This window comes from Mesoplodon densirostris, chromosome 13 (genome assembly GCF_025265405.1).
Source record: "Mesoplodon densirostris isolate mMesDen1 chromosome 13, mMesDen1 primary haplotype, whole genome shotgun sequence".
Lineage (NCBI taxonomy): Eukaryota > Metazoa > Chordata > Mammalia > Artiodactyla > Ziphiidae > Mesoplodon > Mesoplodon densirostris.
The window spans coordinates 17840415-17855602 of record NC_082673.1 but is presented as its reverse complement, the minus strand read 5'-3'; the positions used below and the strand labels follow the sequence as shown (position 1 = coordinate 17855602).

The window sequence follows — 15188 nt, the reverse complement described above, 5'->3', positions numbered from 1 at the left end:
CAGAGTAGCGATCTGCTGTGATTTACTCCTCAGCTAACCTGTGTGCTGTATTAGGCTCTTGTGTTCCTGCTGGGATGACCTTACCTTTGAGCACTTTGGTTCACCCTGTGGAGTTTCCAGGCAAGGGAGGATTTGGGAATGTGAGCAAGGATGAGAAATAATATTCATTTACCTTGCATTGAATGCTACGGTTTATTGAGCATGGATTACATTGTATTAATTAATCTAGAATCAAGGAGTTTAAAGTGGAGGAGATCTTTATGAACTTTTTAGTCCTACTTTATTTTACCAGTGAGGTTATTGAGGCTGATCTTCAGTAATTTCACTCGTTCCCATGGCTTCAGCTACTTTCTCTGTTGACTTCAAAATAGTATCTCCAGCCCAGGCGTGCCTAATAAGTCACCTTCTTAGCGAGTTCTGCACTTAGTTATTTGACACTGTGCGCTTCAGCCTGTGCAGTTTCCCTTTCCTCAAGCCTGTTTTCTTCCCCCTTTGAGATTTATCTTAGTTAATGGCAGACTTAGAATTTTTGTCCTTGTACACTTTTATTATGACCCTTATCTGTTTGCTTATCTGTTTTCCCACTGAGTCATAAGCTTCTTGACAGCAGGAATAGTGTCTCTTGATCTCTTTAATGCTTGTACTGTGTTCAGTATATGTGAGGCCCTCCAGAAGTAAGTGTTAAATAGGTGAATAAGTAAGTTGGGGCAGAGCTCCAAAATCCTGGTTTGCATCCTGCACTCTTTCCGCAACTTAGTCTTCATAGAAGATTAAGTATCATACACCAGTGGAGGTAGTGTGTGTGTGTGTGTGTGTGTGTGTGTGTGTGTGTGTGTGTGTGTGTAATGGAGGTCTCTAAAGAGAACTGGGTCTGAGGATATAGGATAAACTCAAATTAGTGAATGGTTGAGTAAGAGATTTCCACACTCAGCATTTATCCTTCTACTTTGAGGAAAAAAACTAAAACCAAATCACAAGAAGCCTCACAACAAAGCCCTGGACTAAGGTGGTTACATAGAAATCCACAAGATCCAGTTTCTGGTTTCCTGTTTCCTATTGTATTTTAGATAGGTTCTCTTGATTGTTAAATACATGTAATGTTTGTTACAAAGTGAAGATTCAATGTCATCCTATTTTTTGTGATTTAGAATGGTGAATCAGGAAAAGAAATGGATGATGACAAAGATGCAAATAAGTCTGAGATCAGCTTAGTGTTTGAAATTGCTCTGAAGCGAAATATGCCCGTCAGTTTTGAGGTATGTGTTCAGCAGAGATCTCCCATTTTCCCCTCCTTGCTCCTTATTATTTTAAATAAACAAACAAATAAAATTGACAGATAAAATTTTAGTATCCTGAAAGAATTAATGTGCTTCCTTACATTTGAACTCTCTATCATGAAATGATACAAGCCCTGAGAAAATAGAACTTATGGATTCCTGCTGATTCTCTTTGCCTTTTCTGTATTAAGCCATTTGTGTACATGATATTTCAAGTTTCATCATAAAATTTATTTGTTGAGTTTAAGATAATTTGTAATAACCTATAAGACTTGGTGTTTTTGGTAAGATTACATTGAAAATATTCAGTGTAGTTAATATTTAGTGACATGTATATATTAATATCTAATTTCTTTTAAATTTATGGAGGCCAAAATATGTTTAAATTTAACCTTTAATAATAAGTCACCAAGAAGTAATTAAGCAGCCCTTTAGTTTACAGCTAGATAAATGTCACAAAATATTTATAAAATTGTATGACATTTAAAAGAGAAAAAATGTTAAATTGTTATAATACCTCCTTTATTAAGAGGTCACTAATTTTGCAACTCAAATATCTAGAAAATAAGCCAAACCCAGGAAATAAGCTGAAACAGTTGATGAGTATCTATCTTCCTTCAAATTATGTGATGTTCACCAACTGGAAAGCTCCCACATTTTACTCTCTCTGGCAGGATCTACTTACCTCGACTGAAGACCTGTTTGCTTCCTTAGACACAGTCCTAACAAGTCGGGTTATCTGATTTCTCAGTCCATAGAGATTAAAGGCAGCAAAAGGAGGAAGGCAGGAAGAGAATGTACTTGAGGGCCTGTTGGTCCCAGCAAGAAATGATAGGGAAAATATGGAAAACCTATCAAAAGTAATTGCATATAACTCAGAAGTCATTGGAAGATGGGGCCTTTTAAAGGCTACAGTGAAGAGGAACAGTTTTAAAAGTCTTAGATGTCCTTAGAGGCATCAGTATAGTATAGTGTAGAATATCTTATGTTCATAATGATGATCTAATGTGAACAATAAAAGGTTAAATATTTAGTCACTAAAGTATATATGTATATATATATTTCTTTTTTTGGGGTGGGTATGTGGGCCTCTCACTGTTGTGGCCTCTCCCATTGCGGAGCACAGGCTCTGGATGCGCAGGCTCAGTGGCCATGGCTCACGGACCCAGCCGCTCCGTGGCATGTGGGATCTTCCCGGACCGGTGCACGAACCTGTGTCCCCTGTATCGGCAGGCGGACTCTCAACCACTGCGCCACCAGGGAAGCCCTATATGTATATTTTTTAATTGAGGAAGACGTCCATCAAAATGGTTAAACAGTTTTGGTGTTTCAACTTGTAAACTTAAATTACTTGGAAAATATGCTTATCATAAATTCCTTACCCCCAGTAATATTGGATTATTGAGATATTGTATGTTTTGCTAATTGGTATCCAATATTAGAAGACAGATTTTTAATATAATGTTCAGTGGTAAACTATTTAAATAGGGTTTTTTTTTTTTTTTTTTTTTAGGTCAGACTTTTGAAGGAGACTATAAAGCACTCAGGTTTTGGAAGGCCTTTTTCCTCCAAAAACTTGTATAGTTTAAAAAGAGCCATTAATTCAGGATTTAGGAACATTTTGTAGCAGACAGATTCATAATCCATTACTCTAAAAAGTTAGGTATTTCTATGGCATATCTACTTACCTATTTAAGATCATGTCACAGAGCATAAACATTCCTTTTTGTAAAACAGCCTTTGAGGTCTCCATCAAAATTAGGTTATTTTTCATACATAACCTGTTTTTGAGAGGCTTCCACATACAGGATGCTTTATGGGTTATAAAACTCCAATAAGACATAGTCCTGGCCATGTATACACTACCAAACGTGAGGTAGATAGATAGTGGGAAGCAGCCACAGAGCACGGGGAGATCAGCCTGGTGCTTTGTGACCGCCTGGAGGGGTGGGATGGGGAGGGTGGGAGGGAGGGAGGTGCATGAGGGAAGGGATGTGGGAACGGATGTATATGTATGACTGATTCACTTTGTTATAAAGCAGAAACTAATAAAAAAAATTAAAAAAAAAAGACATAGTCCTGGCACTCCAGTAACTTACTCTTACAGAGGAGAAAGATATGTACACAGTTATATGCAAATTATCATTCTGGATGTCCTGTGTACCTAATGTAATATGTTTTATGTTCTTAATTTTCTGTTCCATAAGAAACAGGGTAACCATAATTAGAATTGCCTGTTTTAAGCTAGTAAAACACAATTTTGACCATGAATTGAATGTGTTTATTTAGATTTCTGTTTTTTCAAATTCAGTTCATTAGGCATCATAAGTATCATAAATGAATAGTCCCTGTATAATGACTTCATAATAGCTTTATTGAAGGAATCTATGATCTTGGCATAATTCTTAATAATTTCAATCTTGATTATGATATGAACATTAAGAAAGATTCATGCCATAAGACCACATCTTAAGTGCCTGTACTGAATATTTTACTTACATTCAATAGGTTATTAAAGAAAGTGGACCACCACATATGAAAAGCTTTGTTACTCGGGTGTCAGTGGGAGAGTTCTCTGCAGAAGGAGAGGGAAATAGCAAAAAACTATCCAAGAAACGTGCTGCAACCACTGTCCTGCAGGAGCTTAAGAAACTTCCACCTCTTCCTGTGGTTGAAAAGCCAAAACTGTTTTTTAAAAAACGCCCTAAAACAATAGTAAAGGTAAGTATATGCTTGTGAACGTTAGTTTTACTATGTAAACATTATAGTATCTGTAGCTAAAAGTTTTTTCATAGGCCAGGCACTTAAACCTGTGGTTATAAACAGTCCCAAAATCAGGGTTGGACATGTGTCTATAAATGAATAACAATTCTGTTTTGCTTTTAGACACTTGTATACCTGTGTTTGTTCATGAAATAATAATACTTTAAATAGTTATTTTTTTTTATGGTTTAAAAAATACTTTCCCATTCATGATCCCCTTTGGTAAAATTCTCATCATGATTCTGTAAGGCAGGTGTTACCCCTCATTTTACAAATAAGGTTTTATGAGACATATTCAAAGAATTTTCTCACCTGTATTCACCTATTGTGTGCAGCAGCCTGAACTACTGATCTGTAATCCAATGTTCTTTCTGCAAACCACACTGCTGTATGGTGACTGCTTAGGATTTCAGGACATGGTGGTTGGATGCAGAGTAATAATCATGAGTAATCGTCACATTGATGACAGCAGAAGCAGCCAGTAAATATAAAGCACTCAGTGTGCCAGACATGGTCCCAGCACTTCACATGCTTTATCTCATTTAATCCCCATAGCAGCCCTAGGAGGTCAGCGGGGCGATTTGGTTTCTATTCTTTCAGGCATGAATACCGTGTCAAAGAGAGCACATTCAAGGTGTTGTAACTCTTTCTTTTACTGAATCAGATTTTATTTACGTTAACCACAAAAAAAAAAAAAAAAAAAAAAAAGGCAGAGGTCAGAGGAATGAGATGAATTAGCACTTAGCACGGAACGGTGCCTGCAGACACTCAGTGTGTGTGACGTGAATGGAGCGAGAGTTCTGCTCCCGGAGAAAGCCTTAAACTGCCAGCGCATCAGCGGCCAGCTCAGCCTCGCTTATTTAGCAGACTTCTTCAGAGTATCACGGATGACAGAAGGGAAGTACATTTTATCTTTGATGGATTTCTTTTGTTTCGATCCTGCAATGGTACAACTGAAATATTTCTGTAGGTTTTATATTTTTGTACCTTTGCTTTATTTAAAAATACATGCATACATATTTACATAAATACCTATATAAACAACTACATAAATACTTGTTCTTTTTAATGAATACTGTCATTACTTCACTAAGAGGCTGTAGATTATGCATTTCCTGAAATAGCATTCTACGTTGTGCTGCAAGGTAGACTAAAAATAAACGCCAAATAGATCTACTCATCATGAGTCACAGTGGTTTTGAGGACTGGCTTTCATTTATATGCTCTAACCACATGGTCAGGGAGTAGGATATGGTTGTTAAGAAAATGGCCATCAGAGTCAGAAAATGACCTTGGAGTGTGAATCCTTGTGACCTGAGCAAGTTACCTAACTTTTCTAATCTTTCACTTCTCTATTTATAAAGTAGGAATAATAATTGAACTTGCTTCACAGGATTGTTATGTGTTACTTGAACTAATACATAGAATGCATTAGTCATTATTATTAACTATTTATTAACAATGCAAATAATAAGTACTCAATAAACATTAGCTATTGTTATTTTGTATCTAATTCTATTTACATTTTATATGTGCATGAATGTATCCATGGTCTGTTTTCCTAAATCTTTATACATATAAAATCTATAGCTTCTCCATGATGGAAGAACAGTGTTCTGCATCAGAATGGCAGTGCAAAACTGGTCACATTAACTTCCACCTAATCTATTAAACTAAATCTAATCTTAATAAATTAAGAATCATAAGCCTTTAGTCTAGAAAAGATCTATCACTTTTTATAGTAGAATATAAATATAACTCGTTACTTTTCACCATAGCCATTAAAAGCAGGAGTATTGTTTAAATGTTATTCCACAAAGTGGGGAGAAACGTTTTGAATTTTAAAAATAATTTGCTACTACCCCCAGTATATAAGCTTGTTATTCTAGAACTTTCTTCCTATCCACCATTTAGATCTCAGCTTAAACTTGACTTCTTCAGGGATGGCTTCTCTGATCCTCCCCCAGTCCCAGATTTGGTTCGCCCCCTGCAATTTTCCTCACATACATCACACTTGGAGTTTCTTGTACCATATCTGTCTTATGTTAAAGTCTGTAGATATTCTCTGAAATGTAAGGTTATTTTGAGAAAGCAGCACACATACAATGAGTTGGAATCTAGAGAATTTTGAGTATGATCAGACCTTCCACTTACTGGGCCAGTGAGTGGATCAGCTTGGATAGTGTCTTGGTTTTCAGCATTTTAGTCACTTCCTTAAATGTCTTCTACATCTAGGGTCTACCATTCCTTGTTATGCAATAGGAGTAGAGAAAATAGCTGTTGATGATTTACCTTGATTTTATTTAGAATAATGAAATTATCACATTGTCTCATTTGATCCTCTTAATCACTCTGTGATGTAGATATTATCCCCATTTTACAGATGAGGTTCTTGGTGTTTAAGAAACTTCCCTAAGATCACAGAGCAGAGTCAGGTTTCAGGTCCAGTCACATCTGATGCCAGTGCCCATTTGAAACTGATTGGTTGTGAACTCCTTTTGGATTTTAACTTACTCTGCAGAGTCACGTTATTAAAATGTAATACTGCCCTGATGGTGTCTTTGGGTTTAGATTCTGTTCTTTAATGTAGTTCTCTTCTATAAGATGAGGCCTCAAAGAAGGTTTTCTGATGTTGGAGATAAAGTTTTCTGAATAAGACTGTCCTTACTGGTTTGTAGAATGATAATCTAAGACTTGCTATCCAAGGAATAACTTAATTTTCAAGGGTGCTAGTAGTTAATTTCAATCGAGGGAAGAAACCAGCCATTCTTAATGTTCTCAGAACTCTATTATTCTCTGATTGGATTTATGCATCTGGTTCTTTGTCATTGGAATCTGTATCAACAACATCTTTGGAACCTACAGACATTCTTATAAAATAGGCAAATTAAACAGGAATAAAGACAACATACCATTGGAAGTACATGTTTATGTGACCATCTTCATGGACATCTTCTAGTGCGAGACCCAAGAGCTTCCCTTTACCTTTTCATTGGCATTTCAATCTTAGACTTACAGGTTATTATCTGTATTTGTCTTTTCTCATCAGTCCTTCTTTACTTCCATTACAATATATATATTTTTCATTTTCTTGGTATGTAAGTAGAAGTAGAAACCAGTATTTTATCAAAAGCTAAAATTTTCCTTTTCTTTCTTCTCCTCCTCCACCCAACTATTGCAGTATTGAAGTTCTCAGTCTTTTCCCTCTCTTACTCTCTCCTAGGATGCTCTTCATACTTCTGGGGCTTCAATTCAGTCCTTATTTAGATGATTCCCAAATATTCTTCTGTGCTCGACGCTGCCTATTGGGCCTCTCACTTAATACTTCACAGGCCCCTGAAACTCTGTCCAAAACTCATCGCATTTCCTTCTAAACCTCTTCCTCCTCCTGCATTCCTTATCATAGTGACTGGCATCCCCAGCCAGCTGCTGAAACAGAGTCCTGGGAGTCATTTTTAACATCTCTCCACCTCCTTGTATAGAGTCAATCATCAAGCCCTATTGATTCCATCACTTAAATATTTCCTAAGTTGGTCCATTTCTTTCCATTCCCTGCCACCCTTTTGATCCAACTCACGTTCATGTCTTGCCTGAACTACTACAGTAGGTTTTTAATTGGCCTTCATCCTACAAGTAATTTTGACATCAAAAGATCTTTCTAAAAGTGTTGTCTTTTAGAAATACTGATCAGATCATGTCATGCCTCTACTTAAAATCTTTCAGTAATTTCTCATTGTTCTTTGGGTAAAACCCCAAATCCCCAAAACATAATTTAAAAGACCTTGCAGGATCTGACTTACAGGCTGTACCTGCAGCACCAAGCTAGATATGGTCGAGACTCAACAACTACAGGAAAAGCTAAGACTATATAGTGGCTCTTCTGTAAGTTTAGTGTAACATATATAAACTGTAACTTAGTGATTACCCTTGCCTCTAATACCTGTTTTAGAGTAAATTTTCACAGGTGGATATAAAGTGCTGACCATATGACATGCAAACCTTCATTTCTAAGAATAATATATGAAGAAAGTTAGTTTGCATGCAGAAAAAAATATTTGATTTGCAAAGGTTATTTTCGTTTGTTTGTAAACCTTTTAGAAGCCACTAAAAAGGCTATACATAAACTTAAAAAAAAGCTTTTATCAAGTTTTATTCATAAACATTACCTTATATAAAATTAAAAATAGAGTGCCTTCTAAAAGGTTTATATAGGATGTGTATGTAAGTTAGAAAGCATACTAAGTAAGAGTAAGTAAGACCTACCACCCAGCTTGAATATAGAACATTTCTCAGTAAGGTTGAAGCTATCTGTATACCCTCTTCTGTCACATCCTGATACCACCTCCCTTAGGTAACCTGCCATCATTAGTTTTGTGTTTAATGTTTCCTGATCTTACAGTTTTACTATGTTTGTTTTTCTGAAAAATGGTATTTGGTTGGTTTCTAAAATAGCTTTATTGAGGTGTAATTGACATACAGTGAACTGTACATATTTAAAGCATACAATTTGATATAATTTGATATATGTATACACTTGTGAAACCATGACCACAATCAAGACAATGAACCTGTCCATTGCTCCCCAAAGTTTCCTCATTCCCCTTTGGAATCCCCCCACCTTCAATTCCCAAGCAACCACTCTTTTTTTGACTGGCTTCGTTCACTCGGTATAATAATTTAGAAATTCATCCATGTTGTTACAGCTATTAATTGTTGGTTCTGTTTTATTGCTAAGTAGTAGTATATTGAATGGATATACCATAATTTGTTTATCCATTCACTCTTTGTTGGATATTTGGGATGCTTCTAATTTGGGGCTATTAAAAATAAAGCTGCTGTGAACATTTGTGTCTAAGTCTTCTGGGCATATGCTTTTTTTTCCTTTTGGGTAAACATTTAGGAGTACAGTGGTATGGTCATTTAGTAGGTATACAACATTTTAAGAAACTGCCAATAGTTTTTCAAAGTGATTGAACCATTTTGTATTCTCAGCAGCCATGTGTGAGAATTCTAGTATCTGCACATCCTTTCTAACACATAGTATAGTTAAATTTCAGTTATTCAAATACATGCATATTGATATCTCACTTTGGTTCAGATTCCTCTAGTGACTAATGATAGAGCATTTTTTTGTACATACAGTAGCACATGAAGCTTGATGAAGTGTTGTTCAGATCTTTTGCTCACTTAAAAATTTTTAAGTAATAATTTAAATAATAACAAATAATACATTTAAAATATAAATTTATTATGGAATTTTGAGAGGTCTTTATACATTCTGGGTACAAGTTCTTTTTTAATCAGATATGTGGTTTGCAAATATTTCTCCAAGCCTGTGGCTTGTCCTTTTTAAAGAACAGAAGTTACTAATTTTGACGAAGTTCAATTTATTATCATTATTATTATTGAATGTGATTTTGGTGTTGTATCTAAGAAATTTCCCCTATATTTTCTTCTGGAAGTTTTAGTTTTAGATATTACACTTAAGCCTATGAACCATTTTGAGTTAACTTTTGTGTGAGGTATTGATTGAAGTTTTGGTTTTTTTCTACTTGTGAATATCCAATTGTTCCAGTACCATTGGTTGAAAAGACTACCCTTTCTCCATTGAATGGCTTTTGCACCTTTGTTGACCATATATGTGTGGATGTACTTCTGGATGCTGTTCTGTTTCATTGATCTCTTTGTCTGTCTTTCTGCCAGTACCACACATACTGTCTTGATTACTATAGCGTTATAATAAATCTTGAAATCAGGTAGTCTGATTCCTCCACTTTGTTCTTTTTTCAAGGTTGTTTTGGCTATTTGTCCTTTGTATTTCCATATGAATTTTAAGTATTGGCTTATTAATTATTACCCAAAAAGAGCATGCTGGGGTTTTGATTGGGGTTGATAGATAGATTTTGACTGATTTGATAGATTTGATTGATAGTTCAGTTTGAAGAGAATCAACATTTTAAGAATATTAAGTCTACTGACCCATTAACATGTGTGTCTGTCCACTTACTGAGATCTTATTTAATTTCACCAGTGTTTTGTAGTTTTAATGGGCTTTATATAAATTATACCATACTTGATATATTATTCTGTGCTTGCTTTTCTCACTTACCATTTTTTTCTTAAATTCATTCATCTTGATGTATGTAGCAATACTTAATTCATTTTCACTGTTACATGCCGTTCCATTGTATGAACATGCCATAATTTATTTTTTCTTTTATAGATGAACGTTTAGGTTATTTCCAGTTTTTCTTGTTTTGCTATTTCAAATAACGTGCTGTGGATATTCCCATACAAATGAGCTAGTAACAGTTTTCTAGTTGGATAGGCTACTGAGGAGTGGGTTAGTTATTGGCTTTACTAGACGTTGCAAAAGTGTTTTCCAGTTTATATGACGATCAGCACTGTGTAAGCTTTTGTTACTCCCCATCTTCACCAGTTGAGGCTGTTGGACTTCTTTTGCTAAATTGATAGGTATGAAATAGTATCTCACTGTGGTTTTAATATGCATTTTCTGAGTCTTAATGAGATGGATTATCTTTTTTATATATGTTTTTTCTTCTGTTAAATATCTGTTCATCTCATTTGCCCATTTTTCTTTTTTTTTCCTTTTGTAAAATTTTTATTTATTTATTTATTTATTTTTGGCTGCATTGGCTCTTAGTTGCGGCAGGTGGGCTCTTCAATGAGGCATGCAGGATCTTTCATTGCAGTGCGCGGACTCTTTGTTGTGGCACGTGGGCTTCTCTCTAGTTGTGGGTGTGGGCTTCTCTAGTTGTGGTGTGTGGGCTCCAGAGCACATGGGCTCCAGAGCGAGTGGACTCTATAGTTTACCACACACGAGCTCTCTAGTTGAGGCATGCAAGCTCAGTAGTTGTGGCGTGCGGGCTTAGTTGACCCATGGCATGTGGGATCTTAGTTCCCCGGCCAGGGATCGAATGCACGTCCCCTGCATTGGCAGGTGGATCCTTTACCACCGGACCATCAGGGAAGTCCTGCCCATTTTTATTTTAACACTTTTTTTTTTTTGGCCACACCTCATGGCTTGCGGGATCTTAGTTCCCCCACCAGGCACAGAACCCAGGCCCTTGGCAGTGAAAGCAGAGTCCTAACCACTGGACCACCAGCGAGTTCCCCTTTTTTATTTTAGATTGTCTTTTTCTTAATACTTTTTAGGAGTTTTAAAAATATATTTTAGATACTGGATATATCTTTTTTTAACTTATATGTATTTCAAATATCTCTTCCCAGTTCATGGCTTGTCTTCTTACATTCTTTTTGGTGTTTTTTGATGAATAGAAGTTGTGAAGCAACTCCTACTGTATTAAAGAGTTTAAAAGGATAGTTGACCAACTTATCAATAATACTTCTGAGCCCTAAATCCTATAGAAGCCTAGTTTCAGATCCATTTTATAATTTTCCTTTATAAATTTTCATTTATTTCAGACAGAGTTTTGGGGTGCAGGGGAGGAGGTGAGAACCATGGTTTCTTTAAGGATCTAATAACAAGTTTTAAAAGCAGGTCTCACGTTTTGAAATTTTTTCTTAAATTTTTTTAGGCTGGACCAGAATATGGTCAAGGAATGAACCCCATTAGCCGCCTGGCTCAAATTCAACAGGCCAAAAAGGAAAAGGAACCAGATTACGTTTTGCTTTCAGAAAGAGGAATGCCTCGACGTCGGGAATTTGTGATGCAGGTATTTCTAACTTTTATATTAAAAGATTTTTTTTAACTATTGAAAAAATTTAGAAATCCTGAAGCTGGAATAGAGATAAAGTGGAAAAGAAAACTAGGAATTAATAGTAGAAGGTAAAACTGTTTACGTTTAAAGTGTTCATTCCCTCCAGGCCCATCTACCAACTTGGTTGAAACATTCAAGTGTCAAGGACATGTTAGAATAGATAGTATGAGTTTCTAAGGGACTGTGAGCTCACACAGAGTTCATCACTGAGAATGCCTATCTGTAACTTAATGTGTTGCAATTTGCAGCTGGAGTCTATTAACTACTGGGAATAAAAGACAGATGGAATTAGAAACAAGATTTAGAAGGGTGGATGTAGTATGTGGAACAGGGCCAAGAGCATGGGCTTTTGGGTTATTAGAAAAATTAGGAAAAGGGAGCTAGCTGGCTACCTAATTGTGGTGAGGACTGAGGGACTCGGAATTGCTGAGAGATTTAACTGCTGCGTTGTGAAGCCAAGAAGATTGAAGATGGTTGCTGGTGTATTGGTCGATGGGTGGGGACTGGGAATGAGGTAGAAGACCTAAAATGCCCTCCTTCGTTTTAAATCCTATAGCTATCCACCTTCATTTGCCAAGTCAAGCCCTGGTATCACAGAAACTTTTCATTTTCATTATGAAAATTTCAAACATAGCCAAAGGTGGATATATTTAATAGTATGCTTTAAAAAGTAGTATAATGGAAGAGTATAATGGCATCTTGGGGAATATGCCCATCACCCAAAGCCAACAATTAAGATTTCTGCTGTACTTGCTTTGGCTATCAGTGTTTCTTTCCTCCCTTTCTCCCACCCTCCTTTCCTTCTTTTCCTGAAGTATTTTAAAGCTACTTTCTAGCCACGTGTCATTTTAGCCTACATACTTAGTGTGTATCTCTAAAACATATGGAAGTTTTTCTTACATTTTCTTACATTAGGCATGGTTCATTAGAATCATCTAATACCCAGTCTGTATTTAAGTTCTCATTGTCTCAACTGTTTCTGTTATAATAGGCTTGTCAGAGAACCTTTTTCCAGTCAAACCTGTGGCTCTCATTTTTAATAAAACACAGTTACAATCAACAGATGTTAATTAAGTGCTGACCCATGGCAAACGTTCTGGACTCAAATATAGTATCTCATGTTGATTAACTTTCACGCATGTCTAAATTTTACCTTCCTTCCTCATTTGTAATCCCCATGTTTCTTTATCTCACAGTACCCAATGTGGCGGTATGTATGTAGTAGGACCTTCATAAACCTGTGAGGTGTATTTGCTGCCTGCCTGATTGAGAGCTAGTATGTTAGGCTTTTGTTGGCGATATAAACTTATGATGTAGTTACAGGTATACCATGGTTGGGAACTTAGATATCCAGAGAGGGGGAATTCTTCTGTGGTTTGTGAACACATTATTGTCTGGATGTCACTGGGACCTGCAACAGTGTGGTTCCAGTATTTTCACTTTGTTAAACATGTGCACTGTTTTTCTTTTTACATTCTTGACTTTAAAGAATTATAGAAAATATTCTTTGAACTCCAAAACTTGAGGGGAAAAAAAATCTCCTACATTTTAGACCTGTGTCAGGCATAAAAACTGGCTTTGACTTTATTAAACAATTCCTTTCCTGTGGAGTATATTGAGTACCCCTTCTGAAAGAGGAATTTAGAATATCTTAGGCGAGCTTCCATTTTATGGGTATTCATAAACATTCTAGTCAAACAGGAACATTTGGCTGTACTTTTAAATGTTTTCACACTGAATTCATATTGTTTTTTCCTTCTTCTGAAAGCCCCAGTGGATTCATTACAGTATTGCAGCAACTTCATCAAAGTAAAGGCTTTTGTATAAACTACTTAAACAATGTTATCATTTATCATAATTGAATCGTTATAATTGAATGTGGAAGTAAACTGTCTAAATATAATGTGCTCATATTTATCTGTCACCAGAAAATCCCCACAAACAAATGTGTGTTATAAAATGGATGTAGTTACTTTTATTGATTACTAGGTAAAGGAAAATCTCTGATGACATTATTTGGGTAATTAGGTCCAGAGAAAATTTCTTAAAGTTTTTTTTTTTTTTTTTTGGAGAGGCATATTTTAATTTTTCAAGAGAAAATAACTAAATTGTATATCAGCACATTCTGTTATTATGTGTCATATGATATTAATTTTTCTACCTGTGATTAAGATCTCCAGATTTTTAAAAATATATGTAAAGGAAATTTCATTTGTGACTCAGTGAAAGATAATTAAGTTTTTGGTAAGTGCTATTTTAGAATTTTTTGGTTGGTTTTCTGAGGACTTGATTAATTAAAAAAAATTTTTTTAATAGTATCTTGTTTTTTTTGGTGGGGGGGGACCATGCTGTGTGGCATGTGGGATCTTAGTTCCCTGGCCAGGGATCAAACCCGTGCCCCCTGCAGTGGAAGCGTGGAGTCTTAACCACTGGACTGCCAGGAAGTCCAGATGACTTGATTAATTTAAATGATTTGTTTAAAGCCAAAAAATCTGGCTGTCTTAAATTTATTGCATAGCAAAATAATTGAGCTTCTTTGCAGAAAAATTAACATTTTAATTTAAAAGTCTTACAATAGTTATAAAATTTGTGAGCTTTGTAGGAAGATGACTTTTGGAAGTTTACTTACATACTTACTTGACTTTTATAATGCAGTGATTTTTTTTTTTTTGAGTGACCACTGTGAGTGCTGGCAGGGAATCAAAGTCCTTTAGCACAGTGGTCTTTTTCAATAGTAACAAATAACTCTGGGGTAACCAACTACTCACAAGCTATTGAACCATGCAACTATAAAAACTTGTGTCAGACAAGGGGTGGGTGAATGGGAGAAATGAATCTGGAAACACCTGTTCTGGACATAAGTCTTGAGGTGTCAGAGTAGGTCAGATGGAAAGCCAGCAGACATAGATTTAAGGTGAATTCTGTGATGGGAACCCTGTGGCCCAAGAGCAGGAACCTGGAGCCAGAGGGCCTCAGGCCTGGGCAGGTAAATGAGATTTAGGGATGAAGCAGCAGAAGATTTGAATGAGAATGACAAGACGTATATAGCTTGTGAAAACAGATGAAACATCTTTCGCTGCTCAGTTATCTTTTGCTGCCATTTACTTTGGCAAGTCTTGTGACCCTCAGAGCAGTAGAGGAAGCTTCTGACGTAGCTGGCCTAATCTTTTAGCTAGCATTCATTCCAGCAACAACACAGGGTCTGGTGAAGCTGGGGAACGAACCAAGCACTGGAAAAAACAACAGGTAGCAGAGGCTGGCTCTAGCCAGGGACTCAAGGACACACAGGGCCTTGATACATCGGGTCAGGTGCAGGCCAACAGATGTGGGAGGTGTGTGTGTTAACCCAGCTCCAAGGATCTGCCGTGAACAGCACTAGATCAGTGCTTCTGAGTGGGGTCCATAG

At 36.3% G+C, this 15188-nt stretch overlaps 1 protein-coding gene across 7 annotated transcripts in view; it reads left to right on the top strand.

Annotated features, from left to right (window-relative positions):
• STAU2 (staufen double-stranded RNA binding protein 2) overlaps window positions 1-15188 on the top strand; it is a 303363-nt gene that overhangs the window by 110540 nt on the left and 177635 nt on the right. For all 7 annotated transcript variants that reach the window (XM_060115950.1, XM_060115949.1, XM_060115947.1 and 4 more), the window contains 3 exons: window positions 1149-1256; window positions 3786-3998; window positions 11600-11737. In XM_060115950.1, coding sequence (XP_059971933.1) covers window positions 1149-1256; window positions 3786-3998; window positions 11600-11737 — 459 coding nt within the window. The remainder of the gene's footprint in view (window positions 1-1148; window positions 1257-3785; window positions 3999-11599; window positions 11738-15188) is intronic.